Source organism: Macaca fascicularis, chromosome 20 (assembly GCF_037993035.2).
Source record: "Macaca fascicularis isolate 582-1 chromosome 20, T2T-MFA8v1.1".
NCBI lineage: Eukaryota > Metazoa > Chordata > Mammalia > Primates > Cercopithecidae > Macaca > Macaca fascicularis.
The window spans coordinates 15299353-15326415 of record NC_088394.1 but is presented as its reverse complement, the minus strand read 5'-3'; the positions used below and the strand labels follow the sequence as shown (position 1 = coordinate 15326415).

Sequence of the window (27063 nt, the reverse complement as noted above, 5' to 3'; positions counted from 1 at the left end):
GCGATCACAGCTCACTGCAGACTTGAACTCCTGGGCTCAAATGATTTTCTTGATTCTCCCACCTCAGCTGTGGGATAGCTGGGACTGCAGATGGGAACCACCACACCTGGCTAATTTTTAAATTTTTTGTAGAGACGTGTCTCCCTATGTTACTCAGGCTAGTCTCGTACTCTTGGGCTCAAGCTATCCTCTCACAATCTCCCAAAGTGCTGGGATTACAGGTGTGAGCTACTGCACCCAGCCTAATATATACTTACTTTTAAATAACTTTATTATTATTATTTTTAATTGAGGTGGAATCTTGCCATGTTGCCCAGACTGGTCACACAAACTTCTGGGCTCTGGTGATCTAACCACCTCAGCTTCCCAGAGTGCTGGGATTACAGGTGTAAGCCACCATGTCCAGCCCAGTCTAATGTTTTTTTTTTAAATCTGGGAACATATTTTGGCTCATGCTAGGTTCAAGATATATTTGTTTAGTAAGGCTTATTATTGGGAACTTCTCTTTTGATCTTTTTTGTTTTGAGACAAGGTCTCACTTTGTCACTCAGGCTGGAGTGCAGTGGCATGGTAGTAGCCCACTACAGCCTCAACCTCCTGACCTCCCGTACTCAAGTGATCCTCCTACCTCAGCCCCTGTGTAGCCGGGACTACAGGTATGTGCTACCATGCCTGGCTAATTTTTAAATTTTTTGTGGAGATGGGATCTCACTGTTTTGCCCAAGCTGGTCTTGAACTCCTGGGCTTAAGCAATCTTCCTCCCTTGGCCTCCCTAAGTGCTAGGTTTGCAGGTATGAGCCATGGTGCCTGGCCTCCCTTTTGATCTTGATCATAGAGAACATTTAATTAAGATTTTGGGTCTTCATTATCTAATTTGAGGTGGATGTCAGTGTCTTATAACCTGTGTATGTAGGCTACATTAAACTTGAACCTGGGATGGGGTAATAAAATACATTTTAGTTCTATTTACAGTTTCTTAGTCAGTACTACAACAGTCAAGAGATCAGGAGCTTTCTGCCTATTGGGAGAATATCTGTTCACCCAGTGGATTTTTTTTTTTTTTTTTTTTTTTTTATATATATACAGAGTCTTGCTCTGTCGCCTGGGCTGGAGTGCAGTGGCTCGATCTCGGCTCACTGCAACCTCCTCCACCCAGACTCAAGCAGTTCTCCTCAGCCTCAGCCTCCTGAGTAACTGGGATTGCAGGTGCACATCACCACACCTGGCTAATTTTTGTGTTTTTAGTAGAGACAGGGTTTCACCATGTTGACCAGGCTGGTCTCAAACTTCTGACCTCAAGTGATGTGCCCACCTCTGCCTGCCAAAGTGCTGGGATTACAGGCGTGAGCCACTATGCCGGTCTACCCAATGGATATTTTAAAAATATTATGAAGCAGGCTGGGTGTGGTGACTCATGTTTGTAATCCCAGCACTTTGGGACGCCAAGGCAGGAGGGTCGCTTGAGTCCAGGAGTTTGAGAGCAGCCTGGGCAACATAGGGAGACCCTGTCTATAAAAAAAAAAATCGTAAAACAAAGGATGTTTGTTTTGTAAGCTATAAAGGAGAAAAGCCCAAATGTTTTAAGCGGTTAATAGATTGTTTGTGGAGTAGAAATTCCTTGTATTGTGACCTTTGGCACATTGCTTCCTTGCCTTGTTGTCTTTGTTTTCTTGTTTGAGTTACTTCTCTGCATCTCTTTATATTCCTGCCACTAACATCCCCAAAACATGTGTTCTGTTTACTCTGTTTCAGAGCTCCAGCATTGACTTTCTAGCAAGCCAGGGATTTGATTTTAATAAAGTTTTTCGCAATGGTAAGATTATGGGTAACCTATCTTTAGAGCTTATAAACCTTCACAATGTCCTTAGGAAGTAAGTCTGGACTTGGTTGAGAATTATTATTTTGTGTCTGCTGAAACACAGTCTCAGAGTTCCAGCATACTTGTGTAGCCATGTGCAGCCTTAGAATTTTTAAAAACTTGCTTACTGTGATTTTTTTTTTTTTTTTTTTTTGAGAAGGAGTCTTGCTGTGTCACCCAGGCTGGAGTTCTGTGGCGGGATCTAGGCTCACTGCACGGTCCGCCTCCCAGGTTCACGCCATTCTCCTGCCTCAGCCTCCTGAGTAGCTAGGACTATAGGCGCCCGCCACCACGCCCGGCTAATTTTTTGTATTTTCAGTAGAGACGGGGTTTCACCATGTTAGCCAGGATGGTGTCGATCTCCTGACCTTGTGATCTGCCCGCCTAAGCCTCCAAAAATGCTGTGATTACAAGTGTGAGCCACCACACCCAGCCTACTGTGATCTTTTAGGGGGGAAAAAAAAATCAGCTATGAGCTGAACAGAATAGATGCTACTTCATTTAACTCTGATAAGGCCCTTCAAACTCCTGTTTTTATTGAGTGCAGTTTATTCTACCACTGGTGTGACATAGTGGCCTAACTCACCACCTGTGGGGAATGCTGCCTTGTTTTCTTTCAGTGTAACAAGAGGTGTGTACTTTACAAATATACTGTATTCCAGTAATACTGTAATGAAAACCCTCTTTGCCAGCTAGTGCATATTTATTTTTATTTTATTTTTTATGTTTGTTTTTTGTAACACCTCTGCTGGCAAGAATTATTTTGAGACAGGGTCCCACTCTGTCGCCCAGGCTGAGTGCAGTGGTGCAATCATAGCTCACTGGAGCCTTGACCTGCTGGGCTCAAGTGATTCTCCCACCTCACCCTCCCGTGTTGCTGGGACTACAGCTTTGCGCCAGCCTGCCTGACTGATTTTCATATTTTTTGTCAAAATGGGATTTTGCCGTGTTGCCCAGGCTGGTCCCAAACTGCTGTTCTCAAACAATCCACCTGCCTTGGCCTCCCAGCGTGCTGGGATTACAGGCGTGAGCCACCACACCCTGCCTCCCTGTTGCTTTTTTAATAGTTGGAGACAGTATCTTAGTTTCTTACGAGAGAAGGAAAGTACGGAGACTGCACGATTGATAATAGCTAACTTGCTAGGGTGATGGCCTGGGGAGCACCTGAGGAAGGGACTGTGTATTGTTCATTTCACATCCCCTTGCATAGCATGATTTCTTTTCTGTATCACCAAATATTTGATGCAAGTGGGTGCATGAGTACTGGACATCAGAGCGTTTCAAATTGGTTTTCCTTCCTCTTCATTTGCTTCTCCAAAAGTGTTTAGGAAGACCATGCTTTTTGCAGTGGTATTAAGTATGTACAAGGTCAATATTTTAATTTAATTATTTACATAAATTTTGCTTTTTTTCCCCCATGGTGACTGTAGAATTAATGAATGAAAGAGGGAAAGAGGTTTATCTGAACAAGAATAACTGAACTTTTCTCAGAAAAAAGTACATGGGCCTCAAATGAATTCTCCTCTTCTCAGCAGAACCTCTTTGCAAGGTGTTTAGTACCCATGCCATATTGGTGTTATTTTTTTTTCTTTTTTTTTGAGACAAAATCTCACTTTCAGGCTAGAGTGCAGTGGTGTGATCTCGACTCACCGCAGCCTCCGCTAACGGTTTCAAGCGATTCTCATGCTTCAGCCTCCCGAGTAGCTGAGACCACAGGCACACGCCGCCATGCACACCTGATTTATGTATTTTTAGTAGATAGGGGGTTTCACTATGTTGGCCAGGCTGGTCTTGAACTCCTGACCTCACGTGATTCACTCACCTTTGCCTCTTAAAGTGCTGGGATTACAGGCATGAGCCACTGGGCCTGGCCCATATTGTTTTTTAATTACTTCAGTGGTGCTGCATCTTAATTTTTGTTGATTTCGTTCTTTGGAGGTAATGAAAACAAACTTTTTTTGAGCGAAAACTACTTCACATAGTGACTGAACCAGCAGAGCAATACAGTTTGGGTATTATAAAGACATTTTTTTTTATTAGTCTCGTACTTCACTCTGAAAGCCGTCATAAAATAGAAGTTCCAAATGCATTTAGAGCATTGTATTGGACTAGTGGCAGCATTTCTTGAAGGAACCACTTTATCCGGTACTCGTATGGATGCGTAGTTCTAACTTTTTTTTTTTTTCATAGAAGAAGAGAAACAGCCAGATTGGAATGTGCCTCCTTCTTCTGTTTTATAGTCATGCCCTGGAATATTTTAGTCACAATAGTTAGGACTCCCAGGTCATCCATACTACCAAGCCTCATCCCATGCTGTTGTAGATATGCTCTAAATCTGACTTACACCCTCATCTCTCCATTTGCAGGACTTTCCATTCAGGCTCTGTAAATGTCAGGCCCTTTCCTTACAGCAGTCTTCTCTCAAGTTCCTTTGATTTCCTTGTCTGGAAGGAAACCAGGTGAATCCTCTTGTTAGTTTCCCCCTGTAGCCTTCTCCATCCCTGGTGGTTTTCCCTCTCACTCTTGTCTTCCTCTGGCCAGGCTGTGCTAGGTGTCCTCCTCGTTTCCCCATGCCACCTTCAGACACCTGAATTTTCTTTTCTTTTTTTTTTTTTGAGACAGAGTTTTGCTCTTGTTGCCCAGGCCGGAGTGCAGTGGTGCGATCGTGGCTCACCGCAACCTCCGCCTCCCGGGTTCAAGTGATTCTCCTGCCTCACCCTCCCAAGTAGCTGGGATTATAGGCATGTGCCACTATACCTGGCTAATTTTGTATTTTTACTAGGGACAGTTTCTCCATGTTGGCCAGGCTGGTCTCCAACTCCTGACCTCAGATGATCCACCTGCCTCGGCCTCCCAAAGTGCTGGGGTTACAGGTGTGATCGCCGCGCCTGGCACCTGAATTTTGTTTTGTACAGGAGCCGCCATTCTCAGGCGGTCACCAGCTCTGCAGCCCCTCTCTGTGCTGACTCCTGTAGCCGCAGCGTGCATCATAGCCTTGGCTTTGGTGTGTTATCATTCTCTCCACTCCTGCCCTTCTCTGGGTGACTTTAGTATCCTCAAGGATAACCAGCAAATGCTCTGGTCTGTTTCTTGACCAGGTGGTCAGTAGTCTTTCTTTCTATCTGTCTTTAGTCCCCTATACCAGTGGCAGTGTGATGGATCTTAGGGTCAAAAACTGCACTTCTCATTTACTATCTTTTTTTTTTTTCTTTTTCGAGACAGGGTGTTGCTTTGTCACCAGGCTGGAGTGCATTGGCACATTCATGGCTCACTGCAACCTTGACCCCCTGGCCCAAGTGATTCTCTAACTTCAGCCTTCTGTGTAGCTGGAACCGTAGGCGCACATCATCATGCCCAGCTAATTTTTACGTTTTTTATAGAGACAGGGTCTCACTATATTGTCCAGGCTGGTCTCAAACTCCTGGGTTCAAGCAGTATTCCTGCCGCTACCCCCTAAAGCTCTGGGATTATAGGAATGAGCTGTTGTGCATGGTCTCATTTATTGTTTTTAGTGTTTTTAATGTTTCTGTCTTTGAGAGTACTACTTCTTGTGCTTCTATATCACTTGCTCTGGTACCTATTTCAGCAATCTGTTGACTTACATTGCTTTTTCACTATCTGTTGCCTTCCCTGCTTCTCCTTTGAGTGTGTTCTCTGTATATCATACCAGGAGGCACATGATGTCATTTGTCCTGTTACTGCTGATGTTAACTTGGACCACTTTTTTTGCCAGTTAGTTTTAGCATCCATTGATAATTCTTGCTTTAAGCAGTTATCGTTGACAGATGGTGGTTTTCTGCATTCATTGTTCTTTCTACAAATTCCTTAGTGTCCCTTGGCTTTGTTGTTATTGTTGTTTTGAGACAGTCTCACCCTGTTGCCTAGGCTGGAGTGCAGTGGCGTGATCTTGGCTCACTTGCAACCATCACCTCCCAGATTCATGTGATTCTCCCACCTCAGCCTCCTGAGTACCTGGGACTACAGGCACGTGCCACCATGCATGGCAAATTTTTGTACTTTATGATAGAGAGGGCATTTTACCATATTGAACAGACTGATCTTAAACTCTTGATCTTAAGTGATCTGCCCTCCTCAGCCTCCCAAAGTGCTGAGATTATAGGCATGAGCCAGGCTCCCGGCCTCCCATGGTGTTTTTTTTTTTTTTTCTGGGAGATGGAGTTTCGCTCTTGTCGCCCAGGCTGCAGTGGAATGGCACAATCTCGGCTCACCGCAACCTCTGCCTCCTGGGTTCAAGCAATTCTCCTACCTCAGCGTCACAAGTAGCTGGGATTACAGGCATGTGCCACCATGCCTGGCTAATTTTGTATTTTTAGTAGACACAGGGTTTCTCCATGTTGGTCAGGCTGGTCTTGAACTCTCGACCTCAGGTGATCTGCCTGCCTCAGCCTCCCATAATGCTGGGCTTACAGACATGAGCAACTGCGCCTGGTCCCCATGGCTTTTAATACCACCCATATCCCAGTGATAACTAAATTTATATTTCAACACCTTTCCCTTGAGCTTGTAACTGCAAGTTTTAATTTGTGTATACCCTTAGATGATTTTGATATGTCTGTGGCCGGGCGCAGTGGCTCATTCCTGTAATCCCAGCACTTTGAGAGGCTGAGACGGGCAGATCACCTGAGGTCAGGAGTTCAAGACCAGCCTGGCTAACATGGTGAAACCTTGTCTCTACTAAAAATACAAAAATTAGCTGGGCGTGGTGATGGGTGCCTGTAGTCCCATCAACTTGGGAGGCTGAGGCAGGAGAATTGCTTGAACCTGAGAGGTGGAAGTTGCAGTGAGCCGAGATTGTGCCATTGCATTCCAGGCTGGGTGAAAGAGCAAGATTTAGTCCTAAAAAAAAAAAAAAAAGAAAAAAAATAGTATGTCCAAAAGGTAGCTTTTGATTTTCACTCCTTGGACCCCAGTACCTATTTTTCTCTTCTTTGTTTTCACGTCAGTTAGTGGCCCTACCATCTTCCCAATTGCTTGAACCAAAGAGCAAGGTTTTTTTTTTTTTTTTTTTTTTTTGAGACAGAGTCTCACTCAGTCACTAGGCTGACATGCGGTGGCATGATCTCGGCTCACTGCAACCTCTGCCTCCTGGGTTCAAGCAATTCTTCTGCCTCAGCCTCCCAAGTAGCTGGGACTACAGGCACACGCCACCATGCCCAGCTAATTTTTGTATTTTTAGTAGAGATGGGGTTTCACCATGTTGGCGTGGATTGTCTCCATCTCTTGACCTTGTGATCCACCTTCCCTGGCCTCCCAAAGTGGTTGGATTACAGGCATGAGCCACTGCGCCCGGCTGCAAGGTGTTTTTCCTGATTTTGCCTTTCCCTTTATCCTTCTTCTCCAGGATATCAGTTACCTCTTATGTCTAGAAAATCACTGTCTCCATCTACCCTGCCACCTCTGTAGTCAACGCCAGGGTTACAAACGACAGCCCACTGCTTGCTCCCTGTTTTGTAAATAAGATTTGCTGGACTCCAGCTATGCCTGTACATGTACATTCTGTGTATGGCTGCTTTTGTGCCACAACAGCAGGGTTGAGTATTGCAACAGAGAGCCCCATGGCCCACAAGCCTAAAACATTTACCATCAAGCCTTTTAAGAAAAAGTTTGCTGGCCGGGCGTGGTGGCAGTGACTCCCACCTGTAATCCCAGCACTTTGGGAGGCTGAGGCGGGCGGTGAGGTCAGGAGTTCGAAACCAGCCTGGCCAACATGGCGAAACCCTGTCTCTACTGAAAATACAAAAATTAGCCTGGTGTGATGGTGCACTCTTGTAAATCCCAGCTACTCCGGAGGCTGAGACAGAATTGCTTGAACCCGGGAGGCAGAGGTTGCAGTGAGCTCAAATTGTGCCATTGCTCGCCAGCCTGGGTGACAGAGTAAGACTCTGTCTTAAAACAAAAGAAAGAAAAAATTTGCTGACCTCTGATCCAGCTCTTGTTTCTTGCCTGGATAATTGCTCCTAACTTGTTTCCCAACTTCCACTCTCAGAGTAGTTGTCATGGCCTTTTAAGCATTATGCAGGTAGGGTAATTATCTTGCTTAAAATCTTCTAATATTGTCCAGTCACTGTTAGAATAATGTGCATTTCTTACCCTGGCCTGTGAGGGCCTGCAGAATCTTGCTCCATACTCTCTCCAATCTGATGCTGTACCATTCCATTTTTGCTCACGACGTCTGGCCACACCAGCTCCTTGCTGCTCCTGGAACAGTCCAAGCCATTGCCATCTTCTGGGTATTCATACTTGTTCCCCTACCCGAAGGATTCTTCCCCTAGCTCCTTTCATACCCGAATTATTCTCATCCTTTGGGTTTTCCCTTACTTTCCTGATTATCTTGTCAGAAGTAGTTCCCTTCAGAGAAGGATGCATCAGCTTGTCACTGTTCATTCCTCAGTGCCTAATATAATGCTTTGGCAAAGCATAAGTGCCAGATAAATATTTCTTGAAAGAAGACTGAATGAATGGATGAATGATAAACACATTTCAAAATCACTTGCCTTTCTGTTCATTTTTTGAGATGTAGTTAAATATGGTAAATCTTTCCTGAGTAATTTAGACTCTTTGGTTTGTTAAACAAATTTTATGTTAGACAGTTACTTCTGCTAATGTGTTCTTTTTAAAATCATGCTTAGGAATTCCATATTTAAATCAGGAAGAAGAAAGACAGTTAAGAGAGCAGTATGATGAAAAACGTTCACAGGCGAATGGTGCAGGAGCTCTGTCCTACGTATCTCCTAACACTTCAAAATGTCCTGTCACGATTCCTGAGGATCAAAAGAAGTTTATTGACCAAGTGGTGTAAGTTCCTAAACTAAAACTAAGCGTGCATTGTGTGCTGTATATTGGGGCATGACAGGCATGTGTATCTCAAACCTCTGCTTTGCAAACATAGTATACACACAGGTGTGACGTTGTGAATGGCAGGATGTAATTGTGGCATATTAAAAAAAATTTTTTTTTGTTTTATTTTTGAGACAGTCTTGCTCTGTTGCCCAGGTTGGAGTGCAATGGTACAATCCTGGCTTACTGCAACCTCTGCCTCCCAGGTTCAAACAATTCTTGTGCCTCAGCCTCCTGAGTAGCTGGGATTATAGGTGTGCGCCACCACACCCAGCTAATTTTTATATTTTTAGTAGAGCCGAGGTTTTGCCATGTTTGCCACGCTGGTCTCGAACTCCTGGCCTCAAGTGATCCGCCCGCCTCAGCCTCCCAAAGTGTTGGGCTTACAGGCGTGAGCCAGCGTGCCTAGCCGGCGTATTCAAATTTGTGCAACAGCAACAAATTGTAAATAGAGTTCCATGTATTGTACTTGGATTTGCTACATGTCACTAGGCACGAGATTTCAGTACATGGGCAGACCTGCATGGACTTTTTTTTTTTTTTTTTTTTGATTAAATAGAGACGGATCTCACTGTGTTTCCTGGGCTGGTGTCAAACTCCTGAGCTCAAGGGATCTTCCTGCCTCGGCCTCCCGGAGTGCTGGGATTATCGGCCTGAGCCATTGCCTGGCCCCTTTTCTTGTTTTTTAAATGCTAATCAGCTGACTTCTAAAACTTGCATGTACTGAATACCTGACAGCCACTGTCCAATGTCCTTGAAGGCAGAGTAGTGGATCAGGCTTATCCAGCTTGCAGCATGTCCATGTTCTCTTTGCTTGCAGTAAAGGTGCTGACAAGCAGATATGATCTTGGACAAGTGTCTGGTCTTGCTTAGCTTAGTTGTTGGTGTAACCATTTTACTGGGAAAGTCAAAAATTAAATCACTTGTACTGACGAGTCCTTGAGAAGTTGTCACTAATTAATAACAGCAGTAACCCTCTTCCCCCAAAAATATGCCAAATAAAGCTTTTTTTGTTTCATTTTATTTATTTTTTGAAACAGGGTCTCACTCTGTTGTCAAGGCTGGAGTGCAGTGGCGTGATCACAGCTCACTGCAGCCTCAACTTCCCAGGCTCAGGCGATCGTCCCACCTCAGCTTCTGAAGTAGCTGGGACCACAGTTACACTGCACCATGCCCAGTTAACTTTTAACATATTTTGTAGTGAGGGACTCTCAGTATATTGCCCAGGCTGGTCTCGAACTCCTGGGCTCAAGTGATCCCCCCCAACCTCGACCTCCCAGAGTGCTGGAATTCTATGCCTAGGTCAAAATAAAGCATTTTTAAAAAAGTCTTTGAACTAAAAGTTATAGGGTAATTTGGTAGAATTACATTGTCACACATTCTTTTATTTATTTATTTATTTATTTATTTATTTATTTATTTATTTTTGAGACGGAGTCTCGCTTTGTGGTCCAGGCTGGAGTGCAGTGGCCAGATCTCAGCTCACTGCAAGCTCCGCCTCCCGGGTTTACGCCATTCTCCTGCCTCAGCCTCCCGAGTAGCTGGGACTACAGGCACCCGCCACCTCGCCCGGCTAGTTTTTTGTATTTTTTAGTAGAGACGGGGTTTCACCGTGTTAGCCAGGATGGTCTCGATCTCCTGACCTCGTGATCCGCCCGTCTCGGCCTCCCAAAGTGCTGGGATTACAGGCTTGAGCCACCGCGCCCGGCCACATTCTTATATTTAGACTGTTTTTGGTTGTGATTATTTTCTTGGTTGATGACTTAATTCCTTAAAGGTACTGATGGTCATGGTCTATTCTAATTCTTCAGAGAGAAAATAGAAGATTTATTACAAAGTGAAGAAAACAAGAACTTGGATTTAGAGCCATGTACCGGGTTAGTTGTCCTGAACATTTCTGCGTGTTCTTTTTTCGGAAAGGTAGATGATTTGTGGCATTTGATGCATCTAGTCTTTTCAAAACACCTTTATAAAGGGTCTTATTATTATTGGTATGTTCTCAAGAATTAAGCACTAACTTTAGCGTTACACAGTGGGGATGACTGTGTATACTGAGACACTGAATGAATGCTTTGTCCTATACCTGGAGCGGAGAAAACTGTTGTGCAACCTTGACTTTCAGTTATGCCCAAGAGTGGCATAATTACTTTGGCCTTGAGGAGTGCTTAGTACATGAAGGCTTCAGAAGAAAGAATTCACTTTCAGGCTACTTCTACCCTTTTAATTTCTCTCTGCATTTAAAAATCATTAGCATTTCAAAGAGTCAGTAACGTGATTGTCTTTTTCCTTTTACTTTGTGAGGAGCTTCACAAAAGTATTTTAATGCGTCTGTCTACTTTAAACTCTATGCAGCCGCAGGAAGCAATATTTTGATTAGACAAGAACTTCTACCTCTTCAATAAAAGCAGTATAATATTAAAGAAAATTTTAGAAGACAAGTGATGAGGAATTCCCCCCACATCAAATAACCTGCCTATTTTTGTTTGCAAATTACCTGTCAGTTCTAATGAAGTCTCTTTTTAAAGTGAAATCCTTCTCAACAAATGCTTGATCAGTTTGGATTTACTTCTAATGAACCAAAATCAATACCTTTTTTTTTGTTTTTATAGGTTCCAAAGAAAACTAATTTATCAGACTTTGAGTTGGAAGTAAGTATTTATATTGTATGCAGGAGCTCTTTGGGGGACCCAGGATTTAAAGACTAAATATAATCTCTTAGCTCTCATTTCCTTTTTGAAATTCTGCGGTTCTCAGTGATTTGACCCCACCAAGTTCCCCTGCTTTCTTAAGTTGAATACTCACTTAATTTTCTTTTGTTACTGTTTTTTAACAGATGCTTGAAGGCTTCTTAAAATAATTATCACTTTGGTGCATCCATTAAGCTATGGATTGGTAGTGTTTTTGTCCTTTGGGGGTATACAATGAATATTTGGTTTTCAGACCTAGGAAATACTCAGATGAATGCTTTTGGTAAAGCAAGAGTTCTTAACTTAGGGTGAGACTATGGATGGGTTTCAGGAGGTCTGTGAATCCCCTGAAATAACATCCAGACGTTTGTGTGTGTATTTTTCCAAGGATGTTTCCCTTGGTTTCCTTGTGTTTGCAGGTGGGTCTTCAATTCAGAAATTGAACATTGACATAGACAGGTGGACATTTCCATTTGACTTTGGGGACCTTGTTCTTCCATTGGAATCTACTGGTGACATGTATACTGGGAATATACTTTGAACACAATAGGAAAGGGCTGTTTAGTTTGCCCACACTCCTTTCCTGTCATGTCATCCTTGCAGCCTACTCCACCTGCATTCCACATCCTTCTCCTCGTTGGCTGATGCAAACTGTTAATACCATGCAAAACTACAGCAGATTTGACCATCTAAAACCTCCTCTTTATATGCCCCGTGCAATCTAAAAAGACTTTCAGGCCGGGTGTGGTGGCTCACTCCTATAATCCTAGCATTTTGGGAGGCCGAGGTGGGCAGATCACCTGAAGTTAGGAGTTCAAGACCAGCCTGGCCAAGATGGTGAAACCCCATCTCTACTAAAAATACAAAATTTAGCCGGGCATGGTGGCACATGCCTGTAATCCCAGCTACTTGGGAGGCAAAGGCAGGAGAATCACTTGAACCTGGGAGGCAGAGGTTGCAGTGAGCCAAGACTGCAGCTCGGTTCTCCAGCCTAGATGGCAGAGTGAGACTCCATCTCAAAAAATAAATAAATAAATAAATAAAATAAGACTTTCACAATTTCAGTTAGGAAACATTTTTATATTTGGAAGAAAGATTTGACTCTGGTAATGAGTTGACTGTATTTTGAGATGTAGGACATTTTAGAAAATGCCTAAGTTCTGGCTGGGCGCAGTGGCTCACCCCTGTAATCTCAACACTTTGGGAGGCCAGGGCGGGCGTATCACAAAGTCAGGAGATTGAGACCATCCTGACTAACACGGTGAAACCCTGTCTCTACTGAAAACACAAAAGATGAGCGGGGCGTGGTGGTGCGCTCCTGTAGTCCCAGCTACTCTGGAGGCTGAGGCAGAAGAATGGTGTGAACCCAGGAGGCGGAGCTTGCAGTGAGCCGAGATTTCGCCACTGCACTCCAGCCTGGGCAACAGAGCAAGACTCTATCTCAAAAGAAAAAAGAAAGAAAGAAAATGCCTAAGTCCTAAAAAAATTAATTTGAAAGTCAAATCCATGTTTATGTGTTTACGAGCAAGGGTAAGGAAACATTTAGCAGCTGAAATGTTATAAAATAAATGTGCTGTGAAGTCTTCATTGTAGTGATAATTATTTCATAGTTAATAAAACTTACGTTACTTAATTTATAGCTGGATGGTTGCTTATAAAATATTTTGGGATTTAGCTGTCATTGACTCATCTACTGATACCATGTTTTTCTTTTCTTTAGGTATCCGAAAGGCATTCATGTGGAGACTTTAGAAACTGAAAAGGTAACCCCAAGAATTATCTAGCGCTAACATTAAACACATTCATTGTTACGCTGATACGGGTTTCGTTTTTTTTTTTTCTCAGGATCTTGCTCTGATTGCCCAGGTTGGAGTGCAGTGGGGTGATCACAGCTCACTGCAGCCTTGACTTCCTGGGTTCAGGTGATTCTCCTACGTCAGCCTCCCAGGCTGGGACTTCAGGCTCGTGCCACCATGCCTGGCTAATTTTTTATATTTTTAGTAGAGACAGCGTTTCACCCTGTTGTCCAGGCTGGTCTTGAACTCCTGGGCTCAAACATTTTGCCCGCCTCGGTCTCACAGAGTGAGCCACAGCAGTGACCTGAGCCACTGCCCCCAATCCCTAGTGTGCTGAAAGTCAGAATTTGTACCTTGTCTATGCTTGCTATGAGCTGGGTAACCTAGGGTAAGTCATTTGACCTCTTTAAGCCTCATTTTCCTCTTCTGTACATTGGGGCTGAGCATGATAACAGTGATCTATACTTTCTCATAGCCTTTTTATGGTTATACTGTGGGTAAGCGGAAGTGATGCTTTGTAAACTTGAAAGTATACAAATGTTAGTTTGTATTCTTAGTATGGCAGAAAGCTATAATGGTACATGTGAAGAAATGGCTTCATGTTGCGTGGGTAGATAAAACTAAATTTTAGAATCCTGGTCGTAAGCATAGCTATTGTCTTGGGTACGCAGGGTACACTGATAGAATTGTGATGGATAGTTGGTGGCTAGTGGTGGGTTCCTTCTGCAGTGTTTGAATTTTATAATTGTTGTTGCTCTTAAGTCAGGTATAACATTAGAGATTAAATAAAGTAGAAAAATAATCTTGATAGATGATTTATCTTTAGTGGACACAAAATATATATGAGGAAGAAAGCACTAGTTATCTGACACGTTGGCAGAAAATCCAGGGTTTTTTCTTATGTTAATACAACATATATGTGTAAGTTTTGTTAATGTTAATACAACATTTGCATTTTACTTTAAAACTCTTCAGAAATCGATGTTCAAATGCAACATAACTTTTTTAGTATTTGTCATAGGAAATGTCTTATTCTCACAGTCTGTTGATATTTTTAACTGATGTCTGTTGGGTTGAATTAGTAAACTGTAGGAAAATGTCATGGAAACACAGAGACAAAATTTGGTTTGTAATGCATCAGCTCAACTTATGTTGGCATTTCAAAGTGTTTTCCGTTATATTTGGCTCATGAAAGACTGTAGTGACTGGGCATGGTGGCTCAGGCCTGTAATCCCAGCACTTTGGGAGGCTGAGATGAGCAAGTCATTTGAGCCCAGGAGTTTGAGACCAGCCTGGACTCATGGTGAAACTCTGTCTCTACTAAAAATATAAAAAGAAATTAGCCAGGCATAGTGGTACATTCCTGTAGTCCCAGCTCCTCAGAAGGCTAAGGTAGGAGGATCACCTGAGTCCAGGAATTTGAGGCTACAGTGAGCTGTGATCATGCTGCTGCACTCCAGCCTGAGCGATGGAAGTGATAACCTGTCACATTCAAAAAGAAGTGTGTAGTTACAAAAATTATAACTTCTGGCTGGGCATGGTGGCTCATGCCTGTAATCTCTGCACTTTGGGAGGCCAAGGTGGGCAGATCACTTGAGGTCAGGAGTTTGAGACCAGCCTGGGCAACATGGTGAAACCTTGTCTCTACTAAAAATACAAAAATTAGCAGGGCATATTGGTGCGCACCTGTAATCTTGGCTACTCTGGAGGCTGAGGCAAGAGAATTGCTTGAACCTGGGAGGTAGAGGCTGCAGTGAGCTGAGGTTGTGCTACTGCACTCCAGCCTGGGTGACAAAATGAGACTGTCTCAAAAAAAAAAAAAAAAATTCTAATGGCAGCAGAAGTCTGAATTTTTTGGATTAAGTTGCCTCTAGAAAATTGTGTATCTGTGGCCGGGCGCATGACTCACACCTGTAATCCCAGCACTTTGGGAGGCTAAGGCGGGTGGATCACCTGAGGTCGAGAGTTTGAGACCAGCCTGACCACCATGAAGAAACTCTGTCTGTACTAAAAATACAAAAATTAGTTGGGTGTGGTGGCACATACCTGTAATCCCAGCTACTCGGGAGGCTGAGGTAGGAGAATCGCTTGAACCCAGGAGGTGGAGGTTGCAGTGAGCCGAGATCGTGCCATTGCACTCCAGCCTGAGCAACAAGAGCGAAACTCTGTCGCCAAAAAAAAAAAAAAAAAAAAAGGAAAAGAAAATTATGTATCTGCTTTATGTCTTTTAGAAGGAGCGATACATAGTTATCAGCAAAGTAGATGAAGAAGAACGCAAAAGAAGAGAGCAGCAGAAACATGCCAAAGAACAGGTAATTGGGCTATGTTAGTTCTTGGGGGGTGAGAAATGGCAACATAAATATTGATTTATTCCTGTCTAGTTCAGATCATATGTTGGATTCAATTTAATGAATAATTTTCTTTTATAGAACAATTGAATTGGCAGAAAAACCTGGACTAGAATAAGGGGAAGTTAGGTTTAAGCATGAGACATAGCCAGCAAAGTGAGTCTGACGTCACTGTTGACCAGTGTCTACTTAAACCAGTCCTTGAAGAAAGTATTCTTGATTCTCATTTAGCTTGTGTGTCACTGCCCTTTAATACTGCCACGTCTAACTTCATGTATAGTTACTAGTTTTCCTTAAACCAAGTTCAGAGCACATGATCTGACAGATGAGGATGACATGCTTAGGTTGTGCCATTGGAACATCATCCTGCTTGCTATATGAAGAATGGTTTTGAGTGAGTAAGACTGGAGGCAGGAGACCAGTTAAGCTGTGGAGTAACCTAGCTAGGAGATGTTGGTGACCTGGCGTAGGATAGTAAGTAGCAGTATAGATGGGATCTGGAGATATTTGGAAGGTAGAATCCATGGAATTTATGACTGGATGTGGGTGGTGGAGGAGGAAGGGGGAAGGAGGAAAATGCTTATGCCAGACATTTGCACAATGGGGTAGATTGCGTTCCGTTCACTTGGAGGAGTTGGCTGGAGTGACATTGGTCGGGGGAAAGGTGGAGGAGAGAGGAGTAGGTTTGCATGTGGATGAATGTCATGCTCATACGTACATTAGGCGGGGTCACTCCTGATTGACTCAACCAGTAAAGATACAACGACCCACTTTGGGAGACAGCATATTACCTGTATGGAGAAAGATGAGCAAAAGGTGCTGCCTGTGGACCCTGTCCCCCATACTAAAAAGGAAAACGCAGAAACAAAAGGTGCCAGTTAGAACCCAGGTACGGTGGCTCATGCCTATAATCTCAGCACTACTTTGGGAGGCTGAGGCAGGAGGATCACTTTGAGCTCAGTAGTTCGAGACCAGTCTGAGCAACATAGTGAAACCCCATCTCTACAAAAATACAAAAATCATCCAGGTGTGGTGATACGCACCTGTGGTCCTAGCTACTTGGGAGGCTGATGCTGGAGAATTGCTTGAACCCAGGAGGTGGAGGTTGCAGTTGCAGTGAGTTGAGTTTATGCTACTGTATTCCAGCTTGGGTGACAGAGTGAGACCTTGTCTTAAAAAAAAAAAGAAACAGTGCGAGATGATTGCATTGTGTGTTGTGTGATGTGACTTCACTTAGGAACCAGTTCTAGGCCACAGCTCAGGGCTTTGGTATTCTGCAGCTCTCTTCTGAGAAGACGAGGCAGAGAGCCTCACACGTCCTCAGAATCCAGGAGGCGATGAGGAACTGTTTCATGACAGCCTCCCAGGAGTGACAGGCAAGGGGGTGGTAGCTGGCCTCATAGCTGCTCCTTAGAAGCCTGTGCCTCCCACTCTTCCCTCCTGATGTGTTCTGCCAAGATGCAGATGAGTCTGTAGCCAAGACGCAGATTAGCCTTTACCTGCATGACCTGTTTTGATACATGCGAGGCCACCAGGGCACCATGGCGTCCCCTAGAGTGGAAAAAGACGTTCCCCCAGAGTGGAAAAAGATGTTCCATTCTGGTTTTGACCTGATGAGATTTTGGGTGTTTTCAGAACATGCAAGGGTGGATATCCTCTCAGCAGGTTTGTCAGTGTTGAGCACAGAAGAGAGGTGAGGGCTAGGCATGATTGTCATTGGCAGAAAGACTGGGACTGGATCAGAGCAACTGCGGAGTACATGAAGAATGAAAAGAGGATCTGGGACTGAATCCTGAGGATGAACAGCATTTAAATGATAGGCAGAAGTTGACAAAATGTACCAGGAGATTATTGTGGTACACAGCCAAGGGAAGCAGTGTCAGCTCCCATGTAGGGGTTAGGATTGAGACATGGCTGGATTCAGCCCTGGCAGTAGTTTTTTAAACTATAATTAAAACAGTTTTTCCTTATCTCTACTAAAAGAACAAAAAAATTAGCCGGGCGCGGGGGCATGCACCTGCATTCCCAGCTACTCAGGAGGCTGAGGCAGGAGAATTGCTTGAACCTGGGAGGCGGAGGTTGCTGTGAGCCGAGATCATGCCACTGCACTCCAGCCTGGGCGACAAAGTGAGACTCTGTCTCAAAAACAAAAAACAGAACCAAAAAAGCAATTTTTGTTTGTTTGTTTGAAACGGAGTCTCGCTTGCAGTGACATGATCTTGGCTCACTGCAACGTCTGTCTCCTGAGTTCAAGCGATTCTCCTGCCTCAGCTTCCAGAGTAGCTGGGATTATAAGTGCCCGCCACCGCTCCTGGCTTTTGTATTTTTAGTAGAGATGGGGTTTCGCCATGTTGGCCAGCCAGGTCTTTAACTCTTGACCTCAGGTGGTCTGCTTTCCTCAGCCTCCCAAAGTGCTGGGATTACAGGCGTGAGCCACCATACCTGGCCCAAAAAAACCAATTTTTAATTGTGGTAAGATACACATAACAAAATGTATTATGTTAACTATTAAATGTACAGTTCACTGACATCAAGTACTTTAACATGGCTGTGCAATCATCACCACCATCCATCTCCAGAATTCTCTTTATCTTGCAAAACCGAAACTGTACTAATCAAGCAACTCACCATCTCCCACCCCAGACACCCCCCCCCTCGGCAACCACTACTCTACTTTTTGTCATATGAATTTGATCACTCTGAGGACCTCATGTAAGTACAGTATTTGTCCTCCTGTGACTGGCTTATTTCTCTTAGCATAGCATCCTCAAGGTTCCCCATGTTATAGCATGTGTCAGAATTTCCTTCTTTTTTAAGGCTGAATAATATTCCATTGTATGGCTAGACTACATTTTGTTTATCCATTTGTTTATGGACACTTGGGTTGCTTTTGACTATTGTGAATAATGCTTTTGTGAACTCAGGTGTGCAAATACCTATTTGAGTCCCTGCTTTCAATTCTTTGGGGTATATACCCAGAATGGAATTGCTGGGTGATATGGGAATTCTTTTTGGGATGAACCTCCATACTGTTTTCCTTAGCTGCTGCACTGTTTAGCATTTTCATCAACAGCACACAGGTTCCAGTTTCTCTACATCCTTGCAAATACTTGTTAGTCTTGGGGTTAGTTTTTTGTTGTTGGTTTGTTTTTTTTTTTTGGGTTTTTTTTTTGAGATGGAATTTTGCTCTTGTTGCCCAGGCTGGAGTGCAATAGCACGATCTCGGCTTACTGCATGCAACCTCCGTCTCCTGGGTTCAAGCGATTCTCCTGCCTCAGCCTGTGGCATAGCTGGGATTACAGGCATGCACGACCACGTCTGGCTTATTTTTTATTTTTAGTAGAGATGGGGTTTCACCATCTTGGTCAGGCTGGTCTCGAACTCCGGACCCCAAGTGATCCATCTGCCTCTGCCTCCCAAAGTGCTGTGAGCCACCGCGTCTGGCCAGTGTTGGGGTTAGTTTTAAGGAGGTGAGCAATTTCAGTGAGCATGAAGCCAGAGGACTGGAAACACCTGGGAATTAAACTGGAGAAGTCCTTCAAGTTAGCTTTGATGAGATAAGTAGAAGGGGCGGTAGTCTGAGAAAGCTTAGAGGAGGGGAGCGTTTTCAAGATAGGAGAGACACTGAGCCAGTTTCAACACTGCTGGAAAGAATATAGAAGAGAAGAAGGTGGGTGGGAGAATTTTGTAAAAATGTATTTTTCAAGGAAAAAAATCAGGAATTATGAAAATGCTTGATTTGATCAGTTAACTGCCAGATGGGTTTCCTCAGAATTGCATGTGTTACTGAGTTTAGCCTGCAGGTGGCGACTTTTTAAGTTAGTGTTTTTAAGATACCTTGAAAGACTTGAAAATGTTAAAGAATTCAGTGAAGTGATGGGTAAATCCTAAGCATTGTTATTTTAGTAACTAATGAATAATTTTCCATTTGTTCATTCTACTTTCTAAAATAGAGGAAAAGTATGTGCGTAGATCATTTTAGATGCAGATGTTTGGAAAGATAGGCACAAAGCACAGGAAACTAAAGCTATCTAACTTGATACAAAATTTCAATGTCTTTTTTTCGGGTAGGTTTTTAATTCATTCACATAAGGAATATTTATACATCAGTAATACTTGTATATATTTTTTTAATTAGGAGGAGCTGAATGATGCTGTGGGGTTTTCTAGAGTCATTCATGCCATTGCTAATTCGGTAAGTGAGCCAGACTTTTTAGCAAGATTGCAGAGCATACTATTTCAGGTGAAGTATCTAATTATCATTGCAGATTAATCATTTCATCTCATTTAGAATGTTTACCTGGTATGGAGGAAGAAGTTAGAACTTCATCAAGATAGACTATTGTTATAATGCACTTGGTGAGACATTATTGCTAAATTATATTCAAATCAATTTTCAGAGAGCCTTGCTTGAAAAATGCCTAGGAGGGTTACACTATGTTGTCCTTATATGACTACATGGAAACCAAGTTATTCTCAAAACCAGTAAGAAGTCGAATAAGAAAGTAAGGAATAAGGGGAGAAACAATAGATATTTGACTGAAGGTGTTTTGTTCCCTAAGTAGAAGAATCTAGAGGGTAAAAATAATGATGTCTTTGTTTATGCTGCATAAATGTAATTGAATCTTATTCTTAATAATATTTGATACGTTTTAAAAAGATATTGGCCATTTGTGTAAATGTTCTAGGGGACTCTATGATAGATATGATGGGTGTTTTTCCTTGCTTTGTGAGGCCTTTCTGAAAACAGGTGGCCGGGCATAGTGGCTCATGTCTGTAATCCCAGCACTTTGGGAGGCTGATGCGGGTGGATTGCTTGAGCTCAGGAGTTTGAGACCAGCCTGGGAAACGTGGGGAAACCCCATCTCTACTAAAAATACAAAAATTAGCCAGGTGTGGTGGTACATGCCTGTGGTTCCAGCTACTTGGGAGGCTGAGGTGGGAGGATCACTGGAGCTCGGGAAGTCAAGGCTGCAGTGAGCTGTGATCATGCCATTGCACCCCAGCCTAGGTGACAGACTAAGGTCCTGTCTCAAAAAAAAAAAAAAAAGAAAACAGGCATCCACATCTTGTGCAGGTAAACTGAGTCATGCTGCTGGTTGTTCTAGACAGACAACTTGCTTGGATGCTAAATTGCCTGTAGTCTAGGACATTCTCTTCTTTGAGCACAGCCCTTGGAGAAGGAATCATCTTGTACCTTAGATGCTGAACTTTGCATCAGGGAAGCTTTAAGGCCATAGAAACCCTCTCAAAGTTTCATGCTGTCTCACTGCTGGCTGCAGGCTTGTAAACACAGGGGCGCTGTAGGGGAGGCCCCCCACTGTCTTCATTCCAGAATAAACAGAGGTTTACAGAGCCTTGTAAAAGAAGAGGGTTGGCTCAAGAGGACCTCTCTCGCTCAAGTAAGTGGGGCGATTAAAGTCTAATAGAAAGTTGGATAGATCCAGATAGAAACAAAGCTGTGAGCCTGTTCAGCAGTGGCTGAGATTATAGGTATCCAGAAAAGCAGAATTGAGTTTCTGGTTCCATTTGCTCATGTTGTGCAGTCCTTGCTAGCAGACTTCAGATAAGTGATGGTTTTGATTCAGGCGGGCCCTAAAATTCAGAGATACGGAACATCAGTTGGTTTTGAGCTCTTCTGTAGCCATCATGATAATTTAGTCAGCTTTTCTGAGATTGGACATTTGTTTGCCTTACACACATTCAGATACCTTAGTTTGCTGTACCTGTTTTCTTTTCTCTGACATCTTTCTTCTACAGAATATTCATAACATGTTGCTGACCTTTGGTAGTCAACATCCCAAAGCATACTACAAAAAAGCCCTGTTTATTAGCAATCGGGACATTTAAAATTTTTGAGTCTTCAATGAAAGTTGACTAAAATAAGATGCATAAATCCCATACCTTAAATATGTATGTTTTTTGAGCTGGAGCCTCACTCTGTTACCCTGCTGGAGTGCAGTGGCGCGATCCTGGCTCACCACAACCTCTGCCTACCAGGTTCAAGCAATTCTCCTGCCTCAGCCTCCCAAGTAGCTGGGATTACGGGTGCCTGCTACCACGCCTGGCTAATTTCTGGTCTTTCACCATGTTGGCCAGGTTGGTCTTGAGCTCCTGACCTCAAGTGATCTGCCTGCCTCAGCCTCCCAAGGTACTGGGTTTACAGGCGTGAGCCACCGTGCCCGGCCCTATAACTTGGATACTTTTGAATGATATTGATTGCTGTTTTGTCAGAAGTCCCCCAGTTGAAATTTGTCTCACATTTTCTAATGACTGATCTGAGGATATATGGTTTGGCAAGAATACCACAGAAATGATGGTTCATGATGTTGTTGTTTTTTTTTTTTTGAGAGGGAGTGTTGCTTTGTCGCCCAGGCTGGAGTGCAGTGACGCGATCTTGGTGTACTGCAAGCTCCGCCTCCTGGGTTCACGCCATTCTTCTGCCTCAGCCTCCCGAGTAGCTGGGACTACGGACGCCCACCACCACACCTGGCTAATTTTTTGGTATTTTTAGTAGAGACGGGGTTTCACCATGTTAGCCAGAATGGTCTCAATCTTCTGACCTTGTGATCCACCTGCCTCGGCCTCACAAAGTGCTGGGATTACAGGTGTGAGCCACCGCGCCCTGCCCATGATGTTGATCTTGATCGCTTGGTTAAGGTGGTGTCGGCTGGATTTGTGTTCTGTGAAATTAACTTTATAGTTAACAAATTAACTATATCATTAAATTATAGTTAACTATATAGTTTAATTGACTTTATAGTTTATAAATATCTTAGGGGAGATACTTTGAGACCATGAAAATCCTGTTTTCCCCCAAACTTTGCCTACTAATATTATCGTCTATCAGCATATCTTTCCTGCAGTAGTTATTACTGTGGTATTCTGATGGCAAGTTTCTATTTCCTTCGTCCTTTCTACATTTGTTCTTGGAATTCTTCTATAAAGAAAAAAATGGGCTGGGCATGATGGCTCAAACCTGTAATCCCAGTACTTTGGGAGGCTGAAGCGGGCGGATCACTGGAGGTCAGGAGTTCGACACCAGCCTAACCAACATGGTGAAATCACATCTCTACTAAAAATACAAAAATTAACTGAGCATGGTGGCACACACCTGTAATCCCAGCTACTTGGGAGGCTGAGGCAGGAGAATCGCTTGAACCTGGGAGGCGGAGGTTGCAGTAACCTGAGATTCCATTGCACTCCAGCCTGGCGACAAAGTTGAGACCCTGTCTCAAAAAAAAATGGGGGGAAAAGAAAAAAATGTCTTTTTCCCCTGTTTATTTATGTACTTACTTAATTTTGAGACACAGTCTCTCTCTGTTCCCCAAGCTGGGAGTACACTGGGAGTACACTGGCTCACTGCAGCCTCCACCTCCCAGGCTCAAGCGATCCTCCCTCCTTGGCCCCCCGACTAGCTGGGACTAAAGGCATGCGCTACCACATGCGGCTAATTTTTTATATATATTTTTTGTGGAGAGGAGATCTTCCCATGTTGTCCAGACTGGTCTTGAACTCTTAGGCTCAAGCAGTCTCCCCCACCTCACCCTCCCAAAGTGTTTGGGTTATAGGCATGAGCCACCACACCCAGCCCTTTCCTGTTTATTTAATTGTTTTTATGTATATGAGTATGAGCTCAGGGATTTTTTTTATTCTACAGATTATTATCTAGTGTTTTTGCTGTTTACTTTGTTGCTTAAATTGTACCACCTTTGACCATTGGAGCTTCTTTGACTTGGCTCCTGTGTCCTTTGAACAAGCACCCTGTCCTTTTCTGAGCATTTCCTTGCTTTCTGGTATTCTTGTAGTTTCTCTGGCTCAGTTGTGGAATGAATGACTTCTCCATGGAGCTTTGGTCCCTTTTAATGGGGAATGAAATTTAGAAACCAAGATCTGGCCCTAGGTTACTGCTGTGATATTATTGCTTCTAAGCCCTCTCACTGGACAGAGCTAAGAAGCATATGTAAGTAGACCTAGGCATGTACACACACCGCTATATTTCTGTGTCTCTCTGTGTATGTATGTGTGTGGAGCTATATAAATGTGTATGTAGCTGGGCATGGTGGCTCAACCCTGTAATCCCAAACTTAGGGAGGTCAAGGCAGGAGGACTGCTTGAGGCCAGTAGTTCAAGACCAGCCTGGGCAACGTGGGAGACCCCGTCTCTACAAAAAATGTAAAAATTGACTGGGTGTGTGTCTGACGCCTGTAATCCCAGCACTTTGAGAGGCCAAGGCGGGCAGATCACGTGAGGTCAGGAGTTTGAGACCAGCCTGGCCAACATGGTGAAACCCCGTCTCTACTAAAAATACAAAAATTAGCCGGTGTGGTGGTGCCACCTGTAGTATCAGCTACTCAGGAGGCTGAGGCAGGAGAATCTCTTGAACCTGGAAGGTGGAGGTTGTAGTGAGCTGAGATTGTGCCACCGCACTCCAACCTGGGCAGCAGAGCAAGACTGCATTTCAAAAAAAAAAAAAAAAAAATTAAAAAATTAGCCAAGAGTGGTGGCACATGCCTGTGGTCCCAGCTATAGGGGAGGCTGAGGTGGGAGGATTGCTTGAGCATGGGAGTTTGAGGCTGCAGTGAGCCATGATGGTGCCATTGCACTACAGCCTGGGCAACAGTGAGACCCTATCTCTAAATAAATGTGTGTGTGTGCGCACGTGCGCACGTGCGCATGGGTGTATCCACGCCTTTATACCGATACCTCAGATTCCAGTACAATACCACATGACTTATTTTTAGCTTCCTCTCTTTTCTTATTTGTGCCTTCTTTCTCAACAGTGAGAAATCCAGTTCCTTTTACTTCCGTTATGTTTATTTGTTTAAACCTGGTATACACATAAAATAGCTTCAGAGCTACTAACCCATACCTCGTGAGAAGTACATTTATTGATGAGATTATAACACTTATGATTTATGTGCAATTCTTTTTGTTTTTAGCTTTACATTATCTAGTCAAGATGCTCTTTTCCAAGTTAGTTTGTTTCTTCTTAACCTTCAGTGTGATTATGGTAGTCGTTTATAATACAGTTTGGTTCATTTCTTAGTGTTTGCATTCCATTTGGGGTTGCCTGCACATCTTTTCTGTGGTTTCAATCAATGTTCATTATTTTAGCTTAGCATAGGTATTCAGAATGTACAACAATACTGAGCCAAAAGGACAGCTTCTCTGTTAGATTTGGGAGATTTTGTGTAGGATTATTTCAGATAATGTGTAGTCCCATGAGTCAAGCAGTGTTACACTGAAGGTCCTTTGGGACATAGTAAAAAGCTCCATCGTGGTAACCTGATTTTTTTTTTTTTTGAGATGGAGTCTGGCTCTGTCACCCAGGCTGGAGTGCAGTGGTACGATCTCAGCTCACTGCAACCTCTGCCTTCTGGGTTCAAGCCATTCTCTTGCCTCAGCCTCCCGAGTAGCTGGGATTACAGGCATCTGCCACCACACCCAGGTAATTTTTTGTGTTTTTATTAGAGACAGGGTTTCGCCATGTTGGGCAAGCTGTTCCCGAACTCCTGACCTCAGGTGATCTGCCTGCCTTGGCTTCCCAAAGTGCTGGGATTACAGGCGTGAGCTACCATGCCTGGCCCCTGATGTTTTATGTTAAAAATGGTGTCAACTGACTGGCTAAATCTAAGTTGATGTTGCATTTTGGAAGTTTAATTTTTGTCAAAATGGACTAATTTGTTGCACATATAGCATAAGACAGACACACTGTCCGTTGCACGAAAAGGGCTGCCAGCGCATGTATTGTATTTCAGTTGGCTGAAAGGCAGTGACTTTTAATGGATACGTATTTAAGAACATACCCCATGAATTTTGACATAATGATATAGGAAATGCAATTCTGTTTAATATAGTTAGAAATTAGTTTTTTTTACCTTTTAGCATTGGTATGAATGTATCTTTTAAAATAAATGGGTTGTTTTAAAGGATGCAGCCCTAAAATTTGTGTTTAGTTTTGTTCCCAAATTATTTGACAGTTTAAGGGAGTCATTGCTTTCAGATTTTACTGTTTTTTTTTTTAGACAGATTCTCATTCTGTCACCTAGGCTGGAGTGCAGTGGCACAATCTTGGCTCACTGCAGCTCTGCCTCCTGGGTTCCAGCGATTCTCCGGCCTCAGCCTCCTGGGTAGCTGGGATTACAGGCATGCACCACCACACCTGGCTAATTTTTCTATTTTTAGTAGAGATAGGATTTCGCCGTGTTGGCCGGGCTGGTCTTGAACTGCTGACCTCAGGTGATCCACCCACCTTGACCTCTGAAAGTGCTGGGATAACAATCGTGAGCCACCATGCCCAGCCCAGATTTTACTTTTAAAAAAACTTTTCAATCAAAATTTTACTACTTCTGATGCATGAGGGTGGCATAATTAATAAAAATTCAAGAAAAAGATCAGTGACATCAAAGTCATTTGGAGCTTTCACTTTGCCTTCTGGAGTTAACATTCCAAAATGGAGGAGGAATGAAGCCAGCTCAAATTTGCTTATTTGTACTTTGTTTTTGTTTTTGTTTTCGTTTTTTTTTTAGTGTGGAAAGCAAGTTTAGAACAAAGTCCTCTTGGAATCTGAACTATACATCCTCAAACCCCAGTATAATTTTGAATGTACAAGTCTTTTTTCTAACCTTGACTTTCTTTAGGGAAAACTTGTTATTGGACACAATATGCTCTTGGACGTCATGCACACAGTTCATCAGTTCTACTGCCCTCTGCCTGCGGTAAGTGACCTGTTGGTCTGTGTTAAATATTAGCAGGATGCTTTTTATCCGAAAAAATATTATGATGCTTTTAACTGAGAAACTGTCCTCTACTTGGGTGCAATTTCCTTGTATGCAGCATGTTCCCAGACAGAATCTTATGTGCTCAGTTGCACTTTTTTTTTTCCTTGAGACGTACTTTTGCTCTGTTGCCCAGGCTGGAGTGCAGTGGCGCAGTCTTGGCTCACTGCAACCTCCACCTCTCGAGTTCAAGCGATTCTCCTTCCTCAGCCTCCTGAATAGCTGGGATTACAGGCACCCGTCACCATGTCCAGCGAATTTTTGTATTTTTAGTAGAGATGGGGTTTCACCATGTTGGCCAGGCTGGTCTCGAACCCCTGACCTCATGATCCGCCTGCCTTGGCCTCCTATAGTGCTGGGATTACAGGCGTGAGCCACTGCGCATGGCCACAAGCTTTTTTATTAAGGGATCTTCAGTCACTGCCATTGCCAGAGAAAGATTAAACATTTGTTTCATCGTCTTAATGCCAGTAGTTTGCTCATTTAGTGCTGGGCAGGGATTCCCAGGCCACAGGTGTGGGCTGCTAGTTTGGTCCTGCTAAAATTAGACATAGCATGGCCATTGAAGATAAGTGGTGGCAGCTGAAGTGAGTCCATTCCTACAGAATTCTTGATCGTCCCTGCTAGGCTGCTTCCCTTAGATTCTCTGCTGACCTCAGTAGTGCTTTTTTCAGTCTTTGAGCCAAGTTGCCTTGGTTGACCAAAGCACAAGATGCTTTGGTTCCCCTACTGGTT

General features: G+C 43.5%; 1 protein-coding gene across 18 annotated transcripts in view; it reads left to right on the top strand.

Annotated features, from left to right (window-relative positions):
* PARN (poly(A)-specific ribonuclease) overlaps nt 1-27063 on the top strand; it is a 199986-nt gene that overhangs the window by 8993 nt on the left and 163930 nt on the right. For 6 of the 18 annotated variants that reach the window (XR_012429494.1, XM_005591297.4, XM_015442362.3 and 3 more), the window contains exons 6-13: nt 1753-1813; nt 8509-8674; nt 10528-10593; nt 11326-11364; nt 13124-13166; nt 15431-15511; nt 19686-19742; nt 26191-26268. Coding sequence is in view for 17 of the 18 variants with exons in the window: in XM_005591297.4 (XP_005591354.3) it covers nt 1753-1813; nt 8509-8674; nt 10528-10593; nt 11326-11364; nt 13124-13166; nt 15431-15511; nt 19686-19742; nt 26191-26268 (591 nt within the window). In the remaining variant the exon portion in view is untranslated. The remainder of the gene's footprint in view (nt 1-1752; nt 1814-8508; nt 8675-10527; nt 10594-11325; nt 11365-13123; nt 13167-15430; nt 15512-19685; nt 19743-26190; nt 26269-27063) is intronic. The other 12 variants (XM_074028278.1, XM_074028273.1, XM_074028274.1 and 9 more) reach the window with 8 other exon arrangements.